Source organism: Piliocolobus tephrosceles, chromosome 15 (assembly GCF_002776525.5).
Source record: "Piliocolobus tephrosceles isolate RC106 chromosome 15, ASM277652v3, whole genome shotgun sequence".
Lineage (NCBI taxonomy): Eukaryota > Metazoa > Chordata > Mammalia > Primates > Cercopithecidae > Piliocolobus > Piliocolobus tephrosceles.
In genome coordinates this window covers 49439775-49455926 of record NC_045448.1, presented here as the reverse complement: position 1 = coordinate 49455926, position 16152 = coordinate 49439775, and the positions used below count along the sequence as shown (strand labels likewise).

Sequence of the window (16152 nt, the reverse complement as noted above, 5' to 3'; positions counted from 1 at the left end):
CTGTTATGTGTTGAATATGTGTATATGCTGCATATATATACATATTTAAAATATTTTGTTTAACTAGGAGTTTGATTGAGAGGTTTAAGTGAGTGCAAGAACCAGATCAACTAGAAAATTGCCAAATCTATTTATCTTCACTGCCAGCTCAGCTTAAAATCAGTGTTTTCTCAAGCACTACAGCATACATAGTTAGCTACTAAGTATGGTGCTACACTTTAATTTGATTATATGCCTGTGAAATAAAGAATGTTATGTTATTCAGTCATGTTATCATGGCTAAATGTTTGCGTTTTCCAAGGGAAGGGGCATTATCCTAGACTGACACACACCAATTCCTAGGGCCAGACTTCTTTTGCAGCTATTGGGTATAGATCTATATTAATACTGGTCTTACTATAAGTATTCCTGAGAACATTTATCTGCCCTGAGATTTTTAGAACACTTTCCCTGGTCAAATCAGGAACTACTGCTCCCCATCTTCCCACTGGCTCCTTAGGTCAAAACATAAGACATATGACTTCCATATTAGTGTACCCCAATTCCCAAATATGCCCCCCTTCAATTTCTGCTTACTCTGAAATCTAGACATGTGGGAATAAAAACAGTGACCTATAGATCATTTGCTACAAACAAAATGTGATGCAGATTTACTACATTTTATTTTTAAAAGAGACCAAGACTTCTCTCTACAAGAAATTAAACTAATATGAGAATTTCAGAATCCACTTTGTTCATCTAAAAGCAGCACCGAATTCCCCAACAAGCTTACAATTACATTTTTCCCCCACCTGTGATTACTTTTCACAGTAACATTTTTGTTGTGTAAATTGGCCCATACACTTCACTTGTTATCCAAAGTGGTCAAGGGCAAGTCAAAGAAGGCGAATCTTCACTCTGCCTGCAATAGGTCAGCCCTGACCTCCTCAAGTCCTGAGTAGGAGAATGGGTTCAAAAGGGAAGTGCATATCCTTGGCCCACTTTTTGATGGGTTGTTTTTTTCTTGTAAATTTGTTTGAGTTCTTTGTAGGTGCTGGATATTAGCCCTTTGTCAGATGAGTAGACTGCAAAAATTTTCTCCCATTCTGTAGGTTGCCTGTTCACGATGAACAGACACTTCTCAAAAGAAGACATTTATGCAGCCAACAGACACATGAAAAAATGCTCATCATCACTGGTCATCAGAGAAATGCAAATCAAAACCACAATGAGATACCATCTCACACCAGTTAGAATGGCGATCATTAAAAAGTCAGGAAACAACAGGTGCTGGAGAGGATGTGGAGAAATAGGAACACTTTTACACTGTTGGTGGAACTGTAAACTCTGTAAACTAGTTCAACCATTGTGGAAGACAGTGGCGATTCCTCAAGGATCTAGAACCAGAAATACCATTTGACCCAGCCATCCCATTACCGGGTATATACCCAAACGATTATAAATCATGCTGCTATAAAGATACATGCACACATATGTTTATTGCGGCACTATTCACAATAGCAAAGACTTGGAACCAACCCAAATGTCCATCAGTGATAGACTAGATTGAGAAAATGTGGCACATATACACCATGGAATACTGTGCAGCCATAAAAAAGGATGAGTTCGTGTCCTTTGTAGGGACATGGATGCAGCTGGAAACCATCATTCTAAGCAAACTATGGCAAGAAGAGAAAACCAAACACCGCATGTTCTCACTCATAGGTGGGAACTGAACAATGAGATCACTTGGACTCGGGAAGGGGAACATCACACATTGCGGCCTGTCATGGGGTGGGGGAGGGATAGCATTAGGAGATATATCTAATGTAAATGACGAGTTAATGGGTGCAGCACACCAACATGGCACACGTATACATATGTAACAAACCGCACGTTGTGCACATGTACCCTAGAACATAAAGTATAATAAAACAACAACAACAACAACAACAAAGAAAAGCAGTTTTTCTTTTCCTCCATTATTTGCTTCTCTGGGACTTCACTCTTTACTCAATTAAAATGGTGATAAAATAAAGACGGAAACAAAACACAGCAGAAGGGAAGTGCAGGTGAATGAAGGTATCTATTGCCAATGGCAGAGTTGTGGCAGCCAGTTCAGGCAGGGTCAGCAGTGTGGAGGTCCAAATATCCATATGGTCAGGGTTGTCTGCACACCCCTTCACCACGTAAGCAAACTGAAAAATTGCCATTGAAAAGGCCCACTTTTGCACTGATGAGCAGTGTACTTCTCTCTTTCATGACAACAGCTGTGAGGAGAATAATATCATACATTCACACCAGTCTCTCTTACGGTATTTCCACATGCTTCTCTCATTTTGTCTTCATGAGAACCCTATAAATGTTCACACCCCCATTCTGGAGAAGAAGAAATGCACTTCCAGAGAACTGCAATGTCCTAAGATTCTACAATAATGACAAAGCTATGACTGGAGCCCAGGTCTCCAACTCCAGCCTACTGTTCCTTCCTTTGCTGGTTGTTAACCTCCTCCCAATACTGTGAGTACTCTGTCAAGTGCCTCTCCTCAGCCTCCACTGCCAGTATCCAATGAGCTTACCCTCCACAGGTCCAGCACTCATCACCAGCACTCATCCTAAGACCCTAAGTGCATGACAGCCAGGTGCAATTATGCAAGTCATGCACTGCTCAGCCCAAGAGGGTTCATTAACATTGTAGCTTACACGACTGTCCTGTCTCAGTAAGCTAAAGGTGTGTCATGCCCCAACAGGCCAGATGTGGCTGGTTGTAGAGCTGGTATGCTAGCTTCCTATATAATATCCTGGTACATTTACATAATCCCATCTAATTCTATCTATATGTTCTATCCTTAATTTTTATTATATGGCATAATATAATAATTTATATTATGTGGTATAATTTATATGGTATAATATATAAATTACATGATAAAGCAATTAAATATGAAAGCTTAATATGTAAAAAACACGTGTACTAAGAACAATGTTCTAATGTTAATAATAATGTGAATTTAAGGATGCTAACTGGAAATATTTAGTGTTCAAAGATGATCATGTTGTACTAAAAATTCACAAGCTATGTCTTTACGGTCTCACCATATTACAAGGAATTTTAATTTCTGCCATAAATCTCATAGTATACATTTTAAAGCCTATAATATTATAGTAATCCTACATTAGATTCAAGAAACAATTGAAAATACAGGATAATAATGTGTTAAATAGAAAAGGAACTTGTTTTTTAAAATAAATATAAACCTACCAAATAAGGATTTCTGAACAGCAAATAAATGTCTTTGGTCCCTTCATAATGTTATAATTTTAAAAAGACCAACCTACATTATTTTTCCTCTTGGGATATCAACATGCTTAGTTAGTAATTGAACAAATTTCTAAAAGCTGAAAATGAGTCTTCAACATTATTGTTGTCAGTCTCTCTATTGGTTGGCCTAACTTGTACTTTGAAAAACAATAATAAAGAAAGCAAAGATTACCTAGCATGGACAAGGATGTCCTCTAAGTGCTTGGGTACCTGTGGTAAATTGTTGGCAGAGGTGGCTGTCGTTATTTCTACCTTTGTTTGCACACCACTTTGCAATGTGACATTGTATTTCTCTCCTCAAGAGGTGACGTCAACAGAATCTGGTTGACTCCTTGAATCTGGTCTGGGTTTTGTGACTTGATAAGATCAATAGAGCACAGCAAAAGTTATGCATGGTATGGCAGTTCTGAGCCTCTGGAAATGCCATCAGATGAATACCACCAAGGCAGTCTGCTGGGGAATGTGAAGCACAGCTAAGTTATCCCAGGTAAAGTCATCTGGCACCAGCCAGATCCCAAATGACTCAGTAACTGACCCCAGCCAAGTCTAAAAATGCTCAACTGAACCCAGACCAAACTGCTGGCCCCCAGAATCACAAATGAAATGAATACTGGTTGTTTTCAGACATGATGATTTGGTGTGTTTGTTAAGTATCAAACTCTAACTGTTTCAATACATAAGAAAATGTTCTTTAGATTAAGTTTCCTTTTGACAGAAAAGTCTTTAGTACAAATGTTTCTACCTCAACTCATTCTACACTCCTACTTGTAGGACTTTATTTTTTATACAGCAACTTTCACCACTGTTAGGATGGCTTTCTTTCCAGCCAAATAGATACACAGGTGTTTTCCCATTGATCCCAGAGACCTTATCTTCATATGACTACCCTAAAAAGAAAAGAAAAAAAATGACCCAGAAATTAATTTCACAGATTTGTTTCTAAACCAGTTCAATTATCTAACTGGTGACAGATCTTCCCTGATGAAGAATTATATACAGTTCTATGAAACCATGAAAGTCCAAGAAATAAAATCTGCCTGAAAGATCTATTTAGTCCTCCAGCCCTGTGGTGCAAAAATGAGCTACTGCCTCATTGTTGAGATTTGAGATCTTTGAGATTTAGGAAACTTTAAGTTATAAAATCATGTAGCTAAAATGGACCTTGACTTTCCAATACAATTCCTAACAGATAGATTCCTAAGATGTCAATCATAATCATAACCATCATAATCATCACCACCTAATGTTTGCATAGTTCTTAATCCCTATGGAAGTCTGAGCAACCTGAAGGCAGTGCCAAATGCAAGGTGTCCTCTGAGATAAGGAATCACTAGAAAATAACCTCAAAAGGAAGTTCTTCATAAAGTAGAAAATTTGTGAGGATACACAAGGAGTGCTAGTGATAAGTTTAAAAGAATAAAGGTAGTCAGGTGGGAGATTTACAGAGGTAGAAAAAAGAGCTGTATTCCACATAATTTTTAAGTTGAACACTTAGTAATAAGGCATTTCATTCCAGTTTATCACCACCAATCTCCTGCTAAAATGTTAAAGCCTTGTTTTCTATACATGATTCCCTTTTATATCAGAGAGGAGGTTTTTTTTTCCCCCCTTCTGCATCTAATACTGTAGCCAAATGCAACTTCAGATAGCTGCTTCAGAGGGCAGGCCATATATATTCACACCCTAAAACACTTTCTGTCTGGCTAGACTCTCATAAAGCTCATACAACTTAAGATGGAGTTAAACAACCCAGAACAACATTGTAAGTTCTAGCCCATGAGGTTAAAGCAACTGAGGTTGGACGTTATTCTAGAATGAAAATCTAGACAAAGTGCAGCACATTTAAAACTACGTCAGATAAGGAATGGCTAAAGGAATTGGAGATTGCCTCAACAAGTGAAAAAGGTGATTCAAAAAGTACAAAATAGCTGGTGATGTGCTGGAACCAGCTCCTACCAGCTCACAAGAACAGATTGCTAAATGGGAATTTTGCAGGCTGGTTGGCATCACCTGGGTAGCTTGATATAAGCTGCAGAGGGAGAGGTTACACCACGGAAATTAACAAATGCTACAAATGAGTTTTTTCTGGAGAGCTGGTTGTTGAACATTTACTAGCGTATCTGTGAAGTTAGTTGTCTTTAATTATTGGGGGCTTCTTTTGAAATGAGATTATATTTGGTTATATACAATGCTTCTCAAGGCTTTGCAGTACAGTATCTGCAAAGGCAAATGAAAATAAACCCCTAGAGTTCCAGTGACATGGTTCAAAGTGTCAAGGAATCTAAACCAATATTGAATCTATAAAATAATGAGGGTTTATAATAACGGTAAAACTAAGATCCTAGACAACAATAAATGCATGTTACCTAATCAGCAAATAGCCTTAAAAATGTAAAGTTTCTGTAATCCCAGCACTTTGGGAGGCCGAGACGGGTGGATCACGAGGTCAGGAGATCGAGACCATCCTGGCTAACATGGTGAAACCCCGTCTCTACTAAAAAAAAAAAAATACAAAAAACTAGCCGGGCGAGGTAGTGGGCGCCTGTAGTCCCAGCTACTCGGGAGGCTGGGGCAGGAGAATGGCGTAAACCTGGGAGGCGGAGCTTGCAGTGAGCTGAGATCCGGTCACTGTACTCCACAACAGAGCAAGACTCCGTCTCAAAAAAAAAAAAAAAAAAAGTACAGTTTATGCATTTATTAGAAGGGGAGTTAGAATACTGATAAAATTAAATTGTATTAAGTAAAAGGTATAAGTATACAGTAAAAGCATAAAGTCAAAAATTTGAGAGTAACCATAAACATTTATAAAGAAATTATAAAACTTGCAAAACAGTAAATAGAACAAAATAAAACAAGAAAACAAAAAGCAATTTAAAAAAACAGCACACAAAATCTCAACAAATAAACAGCATAAAACGAAAACAAAACATGTAAAACTAGAACACATAGAAAGCATGTTGCATAGTAGAAAAACAAGAATTTATATAGATCAGTATTATACAGAGCAATAAAATGTAAATTACTAAGCTCACCTGTTAAAAGAATGAGATTGTAGAAATGGATTAAAACACAAAATTCAGTTAAAATGCCTAGAACATAAAGACACAGAAAGGTTGAAAGTACAAAGTTAGAAAAAGCTGATATATCTATATTAATATCACATAAAATAGACTTCGAGATAAAAGGCAGTATTATGAGTAAAGTAAGATGTGACAGAAGATAGAAGGTTTAATTCACCAGGTATACCATTCTAAATGTTCATGGCCCAAAGAAAACAGCCTTGAAATACATAAAGAAAAACTAACAGAACTATAGAGACTTGTTTCATCCTGATCATGTGAAATTTCAACAGAAATACTTCTATTAGTTTAAGTAAAACTTAAAATGTTAGTAAATATATAGATTTTAGGAAAATAAGCTGAATTTACAGGGCAAAAATAGAACCTGGAAACAAGTAAACAGAGAATGTTGATTCTTCTCAAATTCACATTAAGTATTTGTAAAAATTAACTTGTGTCCTAACCCATAAAACACATCTCAACATGTATGGGGGAAAAATAGAATCAACACAGACCACATTCTCCTACCATTAGGCAATTAAGGTGGAGGTAAATAATAAAAAATGTAAACTTAAATATTTCTGAAGTTTGTAAATTTCAAAAACACATCTCTCAATTATCTATGTGCCAAAGAAGAAATTGTAATGGGAAATTGAGAAATATTTAAAAATAAATTGTAATGAAAGATCTACCAATCAATACTTGTAGAAGAGGGCCAAGGCAGAAACTATAGAAAAATTTACGGCTTTAGTATATTATTTGAAAGGAAGAAAGGCTGAAAACTAATAATCTGACATATAAATAAAAGGTTTTAGAAAGGAACAACAAAAAAGGAAAAAATAGTCCAGGCACAGTGGCTCACGCCTATAATCCCAGTACTTTGGGAGGCTGAGGCGGGCGGATCGCGAGGTCAAAAGATCGAGACCACCCTGGCAACACGGTGAAACCCCGTCTCTACTAAAAATACAAAAAAATTAGCCGGGCGTGGTGGTGGGTGCCTGTAGTCCTAGCTTCTAGGGAGGCTGAGGCAGGAAAATGGTGTGAACCCGGGAGGCGGCGGAGTTTGCAGTGAGTGGAGATCGCGCCACTGCACTCTAGCCTGGGCGACAGAGCGAGACTCAGTCTCAAAAAAAAAAAAAAAAAAAGGAAAAAATAAGAGCAAAAATCGTGGAAACAAAACATAAAGATAGAATTGGATCAGCAAAGGCTAAAGGCAAAAGTTGGTTCTTTGAAAGAACAAGTAAAATAAAGAGAATTTTGGAAAGGTTGATTAATGAAAAGAAACTAAACAGAAATAAACAAGACTAGAAATTGTTTAGAATAGATTTAAAAAGAGAATACTAAAAACCTTTGTGAGACTAAATTCTAAAACTTAAGTAAAATGAAAAATTCCTAGAAAAACTATAATAAATCTAAGAAGAAATAGCCTGAATCATCTAATGACAATAAAGAAGTTGAATCAATATGTTTAAATTTTCATACATAGACTAACACACACAAACATGCACACAGACACATACATATACACACAAATATAAACCAAGGCTCAAATGGTTTTTTAGGCAAATACAAGCATACTTCAAAGGAATAGATTATTTTAATCTGAAACAGTTTTTTTCCCTAAGAATAAAATGAGGGGGATTATACCCCAATTCAGACTGTAAGGCAAATGTAACGAAGACACCAAACTATACAAGGACAACATGAGAAAGAAAACTCAGAAATTAATTATGCACTAAAAATTACTCATAACTAAGTTACAAATAACTTATGAACATAGATGCAAATTTGCTAAATAAAATATTAGGAAATGAGTAGTTTAATAGTATAAAATTATTATTGTAGGTCAGGGGCAGTGGCTCACACCTGTAATCCCAGAACTTTGGGAGGCCAAGGTGGGTGGATCACCTAAGGTCAGGAGCTTGGGACCAGCCTGGCCAACGTGGTAAAACCCATCTGTATTAAAAATACAAACATTAGCTGGGCATGGTGTTGGGTGCCTGTAATCCCAGCTACTCAGGACGCTGAGGCAGGAGAATCGCTTGAACCCAGGAGGCAGAGGTTGCAGTGAGCCGAGATCACATCACTGTACTCTGGCCTGGGTGACAAGAATGAAACTCCAAGTCAAAAAAAAAAAAAAAAATTGTTATTATTGTGAAGAAAGAGTAGAAGGAGAGAGAGAAGAAAGGGAAGTTGGAGTCAGGGAAGAAAAGGAGGAAGGGAGGAACGAATTGAAAAGAAAGAAACTCTGTACACATACACACATACACATACACAGAATTATTTGGATATGGATAGAATTGTCTGCATAGAAAATGTAATAAGGTAATTTAGATATAAGCTAAATATTCCAAAATTAATTGCATTTTTACAGTATGACAACAAACATAAAATGTGACTTTAAATGTTGGTTTCATTTATAACAGCCTAAAACAGGATGTTATTGGAAAACACATTTAAGATATTAGGACATATATGGAAGAAAGTATAAAGTTTTATTTAAAGACATCAAAGAAGGGCTTAAACAACATGGTGCTATACCATATTCATGGATAAGAAGACTTGTTATCTTTTTTTTTTTGAGACGGAGTCTCGCTCTGTTGCCGGGGCTGGAGTGCAGTGGCCGGATCTCAGCTCACTGCAAGCTCCGCCTCCCGGGTTTATGCCATTCTCCTGCCTCAGCCTTCCGAGTAGCTGGGACTACAGGCGCCCGCCACCTTGCCCGGTTAGTTTTTTGTATTTTTTAGTAGAGACGGGGTTTCACCATGTTAGCCAGGATGGTCTGGATCTCCTGACCTCGTGATCCACCCCTCTCAGCCTCCCAAAGTGCTGGGATTACAGGCTTGAGCCACCGCGCCCGGCCGACTTGTTATCTTAAAGGTGATCATTTCTGCCTAAATTAATCTATGTAATCAGTATAATTCCAAACAAATTATACCAGGGTGTTTTCAAGGAGTTTAATAATCTGATTCTAAAATTCAGTTATAGGTCCAAAATAGGCAAGATACTCCTCTAAGAAATAAGATAGAAGTATTTTCTTACTGTATATCAAGACTTACTTTAAAGTTATAGTAATTAAGACAGTATAACATTGATGTAATGTAGAAAAAACAACAGTGGAATATAAAAAAGCTTAGACACAAACCCATGCAAAATAGTTACTTGAGATATGAGAAAGGTAGTTTTACAAGTGAGAGAAGAAAAGAGGGACCATTCAATAAATGGTTTTGGGACAAATGTTTATCCATGTGGATAAAACCATTATGCCATCAGATAAAAAACAAATTGAGTCCTTTATTCACATCATAAATATCCATGCCAAATAGATCAAAGGCTAAAATGTACAGAGCAAAACTAAAAAATTTTAGAGAAAATATAAAATAATATTTTCACCACCTCAGGATTTTAAAAATTACAGGAGAATGAAAACATAAATGATGGTATATTTATGCAATAGAATATCATACAGTAGTATAATATTAATAAACTACAGGTACACATAACAGGTACAAAATCAATAAACTACAGATACACATAACAACATGGTTATTTCTTTAAAATATCTAGTTAGTGTAAAATAGTAAGTAGCAAAATACTACTTAAAGAGTGATAGACTTTGTATAAAATCTAAAAACAAGCAATAAATTAAATAATATATTCTTTGGAGATACACGCATTTTGTGATAATTAATTTTACAAAACAAATGAAATAATAACCACAAAATTCAGATTAATGGTCACCTTGGGCATAAGAACACAAGAAGGTAATAAAGGAACATCAACTAAGTAGATGGAACAGCATGGGTTATGTCCTTTATTCTCTAGCCCGCAATTGTTTGTTGCATTATTATGCTTAATAAATTACATTTATGTTACCTATAAGTTGTGAATATGACATAGCATTTAAAATAAAAATCTCAATCTTAAAAAGATTTGTGCTTATTATACAAAGACTAATTATAGAACTCTCCAAAAGCTAGGAGGGGGCTTATGGGGCAGAGGAATTGGGTAAAAGGTTTAATTGGTAGTGACTTTCTTGTCACTGGAGTTATTCAAGTATAGATGAGAAAATCCTTTTAAATTAATATGAATACTTAAACTTAAGCATTAGTTGGTTGATTGAATTAACTTCCTTCCACATCTGAAAGACTATAATTCCTTGGATCAGTTGTTGAACAAACTAATTTAACTGTTCATGTTAGCCAATTTGTTAAAAATTTGAAGTCCACATAAATACCGCCTTTGTCTGCCAATTCCAGAATTAGAATAAACCAGTTGCTCCCAGAAAAATCTGGGGATCAACCTTACCCCCCAAATCACTTGCTTCTGTTTGTTTCTTAATAATTTAATCACTCATTGCATGGTTTTCCTTGGTAAAGCAGGGGAGAGGGAAGGAGAGGTGGGATAGGTATATATTTTTAACATTTTCATGAAGCTCAATTTTACGCAACTAATATCTAAAGATAGTATTGAGACTAATTTTAGCAGGTAATAAGTTGTGGGCAGGATCTTACAGAATACTCTGCCTTTTAATCTTCATAGATTCTAGAATTGAAAGTACAAAGCCACTTTTCTAAAATTGTTGCCAAATGTTCCTCAGATCCCTCACCATCAAGGAGAGGAATGCCAACAAAAGTGCTGGGCTGTCACCTCAGGGAACATTTAAAACTAAGTTAAAAGCATAGATTAAATAAATTCATTTATGCCAACTGCCAAAAGGCAAGGGCAATCTTCAGAGCCTGGAAATGCCAGAAGGCAGGCAGGATATGCATGAGGGGGTGGATGTGCTGGCATTTACTAAATCTCCACTGGAAACATAGCCCATTTCTTAGGTCACTCAGTTCAGTCAATTATTCCTACAGATAACCCTATCAGAAGTACCTCCCACCTATGGAAATCTGCCTAGGGTTTGCTAACCCATCTGCCTGTTTCTGAATAGTGCCATTTTTGGCATGATTACAGCAAAAAAAAAGGATCATTGAATGCAACCCAGAAGCGTTGGTTTTCTCTCAGGTGGGCTGGTGGAAGAAACTGATGCTAAAGACTGAAGGTCCTGGCCCTTCACTTATTAGTACCCCTCTTAGTGATGTGTCATATTGTGTGTTGTGTCTTTTTTGGAGAAAGTCAATCATGTTATTCTGTTGAGAAGAGAATGGTGAACAGCAAGGAGACTTGCAATGAAATAATGCAAACTATTCCAGACATGCCTAACGGTTCTATTTGCTGTGTTCCTTAGGTCAGGGTGTAAGAAACCCAATCTTGAAGGAAAACAGAGTAGCTTATCTTGCCTGGAAGTAACCAAAAAAAAAGCATCCCTTGGTGGGTCACGTGACCCTACCAGTTCTCAAGTCAGATCTCTTCTCATAAGGGCACTGTGTGGAGCTTCTGAGATCTGTGGAGGTTTTTCTCTGCAAATGCAGGAAGAAAGCAGGTGGATGGATGTGTAATTATGGCCCTGCTCCTGGTCTCTTTGCTGGCATTCCTGAGCTTGGGCTCAGGATGTCATCATCGGATCTGTCACTGCTCTAACAGGGTTTTTCTCTGCCAAGAGAGCAAGGTGACAGAGATTCCTTCTGACCTCCCGAGGAATGCGGTTGAACTGTGAGTATCAGAGGGAGCGGGAACAACTGCATGGCTGGCATTTGTGCATTGAGTACTATTATTATTTTTACATTAGGCTGATATCTGTTAGGCTGAAATATTTCTGCCCCTTGACCGAAGTCCTGAATAAAACAACAAACTCCCCAGCCCAACCCTCCTGCCTGTGGCTTTCCAAGAATCTTAGATGAGAGTTTGTATCAGCATTTGTCAGAGAACGGCAGTGGAGAACCCAAATCCAAAGGCAAAGGGAAAAGTTTTTAGTCTTTTCAATGCATTTGCTCTTGGGTTTCATACTCTCTTTAGTGGAACCAGAAAAGGAAAATGAAGGCAAAGTAGAAACTTAGGAGACCCAGAATTGGAGGCAGAAAGGCGGCTTTGATCTAAACAGAATACACAAGTTACGTCTCCCGAGGACACTGAATCTAAAAGGCCAGAGTCTTTGTGGCTTTGAAGGCACCAGGAAATAATTCCTGAACTGAGATTCTGCTTTTAGGGGTAAAAAGGAGGTGGTAGAGAAGAGAGAGGGCGTGAAGAAAGAAAGAAAGATAGGAAAGATGCAGAGAGAGGGAGAAATACAGGATAATATTTTACACAACTGGAAAAAAATGTGATTAATAATTTAGAAATTTACTTAACTATTTTAACAGGAAGTAGACTCCTAGAGTTGGCCAAGAATTTAGACATCATCTCACTCTATCTTTTTATTTTGCAAATTAGGAATCTGGTGTCTGAAGAGTAAAGAGGATTTTTCAGACTCTTGTGATGAGTTGAGATGGAGCCAAAAGTAGAAATCAGGCCTTTTGACTCACAGTCTACTGTTTTGTTTTGTTTTGTTTCCCAACCCCCTGTGTCTGACTCTATTAGAGCAACAGTGAGGCAAGCCTGTTTAATTGTGCAGTTACTGCTTCCTCTGAGAACTAGCAAGTTGGGACTCAGGGATTTTAGATACCCTCTGTGTTTTTATTGCAAGGATTTTAAATAGAAGTCTGTTTCAACCTTTGTCACTTAAAGCTATGGATGATTTGCATTTAATTGAAGAAGGTGGTCATCTCTTTAGTTCACCAATTGCCATATGGACACTGAAACATGTTGGTGTTGCATTTCAGATTTTCACTCAGGGACAATGAGTTGCAGACTTGCAGACCTGGTTGATTCTGCTTGCCACATTTCTCCTTAACATCTCAAGTCTTCAGTCCTTATCGAGAGGCAGCTGCAGAGGCCGGGAAAATAACTGGCCAGCTCTGTGTTTTGGCTACACTGTCTCAGATTAGACAGCTACTCCTGACTATGCTAAAGAATGTGAAATGCACAAAGACCATCTGGTTTATTAGGTAAATATAAGCACAGGAGAAGGCCAATGTACCTGAGCTCCTGTAAGTCATTTGCTCCTAAGTGACTTTCAACGATTACTTAACCCCTTCTGAGCCTCAAGTTCCTCACTTTTGAAGCCATTTTAATACAGCTTTCTTGGTTGAATTATCGTGAATACTAAAAGATATAGATGCCCCCTACATCCTAATTTCCACCTTTCCTGGACCTACTCCACTTCTTCCAATGTTTCTACGTGGGTCAAGCCATGCCATCCAGTTGGTAAAACAAACAGCCCCAAACAAGTTTTAATTTTAGGGTGATTCCACATTAGCCTGTCTGTTTTCTGAAATATCATTACCAGAAGAGAGATTTTCTTTTTTCATTCTGCAAAGAAAACATAGGCCAAAAAAGAGAAAGAGACGGAGAAAGAAAGGGGAAAAGAAAGAGAAAGAAAAGAAAGAAAATCTATCCCCACATCCTAAAGCTTCAGGGAGTGTATTTGTATGAATTACTATGAGAGGAGCAAGATAACGAATTTTTGAAAAAAAAGTAATGCTAACGTATAAATAACTAAAACACATCTCTGGCCAAGAGCATTTTGCAACTAAGGAAAGAGAGTATGAAGTGTTGAGACAGTGTGGAAAGAGATTATGGGAGAGAATGCGATGAATAGAGCACCAGAAACAAATTTCACTTTCTTGACGGGCTAGCTCTAGGTCAATTCCTTACTTCAGTGTATGTAACAGAGGACAAAGTTGCATAAAACGAAGAAAGGGAAAGGAAGTTCTTGCCAGCTATTGGCATTTTCCTCCGCCTAAGGAAGGAGTATAGTTAAGACCTTTAGAAGCTCTCCCAAATACCCAATCTTAAGAAGATTCTGTCGTCTGCACACTCATTGGTAGGGCTTGAGGTGGACCATCCTAGAGTCTGGCTTTGCAATCTTCCTGGAAAGGTGTACTGAGATAAGAAGAGAAATGTTGCTTTGTCTATTAGATTTTTAATAAGGAAAATTATTTGAGGTCAATGTGTTAATCACTGAAGAGCAGATAAAATGTCAAGTGATTTCGAACTCAGACATACTGTTAGAATGAAAGAGTAATTGTCTTTATTTTTGCTTCCTTAAAAAGACTGAATCAAGGTTATCTAAGTAAATGGCAGAAGAGGGATGAAATGGCCCGTTCAACTAAGTATCGCTAATTTACCTTACAGTCTTCCAAATTTGGGTATCAACTTTAATGATGATTACATGAGGTGTAGGTGGATGGATTATTGGACTTCATTGACTGCAATTGCTTAATCCATCAAAGCCTCATTGTTACTCATTGTTACTCAGGCTCACCAGGTGGAAAACAATTCCTACATTTTATTATGTACATTTTTATCCTATCATTCCATTCACCTTGCAGCAGTTTCATTTCATTTGATACATCTGCCAGCTATTACGAAAGATTGCTAATTTCCTATGATCTGCCCATGCTGATATTAATGCTAAAAGAACCAAAGCACCATCAACAGGCAAGTAGATTTCATTTACTAAGGGGCTCCTACTATTTGCTTTATGCACTATGTTTTGTACATACTACTTCATTAAAACTTCACCAAAAACTGCAAGTTTGGAATTATTGCTCTGTTTTTCAAATAAGACAAACCAAAGCACAAAAAAAGTTGAGTAGCTTGGGCAATTATCCCTGCAGCTCCTGGACGGCAGAGCTAGGATCCAAATTTGAGTCTTTTATATCTCCTCTGCATGCTGTGTGAAATGAACATCATCTGACTCTATACCTTTCTTATTCTGGAAAAAAAAAAAAAAAAATAGTCCTTTCCATTTTAAACCAGAAGTCAGCTTTATGGGCTATACAATCTCTTGCAACTACTCACCTCTATCACACTAGCAGAAAAGCAGCCATAAACAACATGTAAATGAACACGGACATGTTCCAAGAAAACTTTATTTATGAACACAGAAATTTGAATTTCATATAATTGTCATGTCACAAAAAAAGCATTATTTTGATTTTTTTTCAACCATATAAAACGGTGAGAAAGATTTTTAGCTCACCGGCCATAGAAAAACATGGGACAAGCCAAATTTGGCCCATAGACTGTGTATTGCCCACTTCTGATTTAGACTATAGCTGAGAGAGTGGATTAAATATTACTAGTTTGAGTGGGGTTTAGGCAGCCTGACATGGCACCGTGGAGAAAGTACTAATGTATGGAGCAGGGTCACTTACGGGCAGCCTTTAGCTGGTTCTGATGAGTCAGAGATGGCAGAGTGTTTAGAATTTGAGAGACCTGAGTTTAAACCCAGGATGTTCCATTAAATTTAGCTCAGTTAACTGGACCTTTGGCTGTATAATGGAAATCACCATGTGTGCCTAACTGGCAGAGCTGCTGTGAGGATTACATGAGACAGTGTGGGTAAAACTCTTTGCACAATGTCTCTCATGTTGTTATTATTGATGATAATGTTGCTCTCAACTGTAAAATATTAGGCAAAAATTATCTACCACAGAGGGCTTTCCTGAGGACCAAGTCAGTCAAGAGATGTGAGACTGATTTGGAAAATTGATATAAAGATCTTTGTAACTCTGAGGTAGTTTACAACCTCCTGCTTGTTTAAGAATAATCTCCTCACAGTGTACATAGCACTTAGTCTCCATGGACTTCCTTTCTGGGTAAGAAAATGTGTCCCTTAATGCTGTCCATATTTGCCAGAACTCACAGAGCAGGTTCATTCTGACCATAGTCAAAGGAATTTTGGTTTCTGACTTATCCTAGAAACTCATCTTCACCTAGAGGCAGTCAGTGGATCTAGAAAAGTGCCTTTGATCTTACTTTACTCTTCCTGGAGTTAGAATTCCTAAGGAGAATGCAAAC

The 16152-nt window shown here is 37.4% G+C and overlaps 1 protein-coding gene across 2 annotated transcripts in view; it reads left to right on the top strand.

Moving 5' to 3' along the window:
* Nucleotides 1–11711: 11711 nt before the first annotated feature.
* FSHR (follicle stimulating hormone receptor) overlaps nt 11712–16152 on the top strand; it is a 194318-nt gene continuing 189877 nt past the window's right edge. For both annotated transcript variants that reach the window (XM_023223898.3, XM_023223897.3), the window contains exon 1: nt 11712–11961. In XM_023223898.3, the coding sequence (XP_023079666.1) occupies nt 11810–11961 (152 nt within the window). In that variant the 5' untranslated portion in view covers nt 11712–11809. The remainder of the gene's footprint in view (nt 11962–16152) is intronic.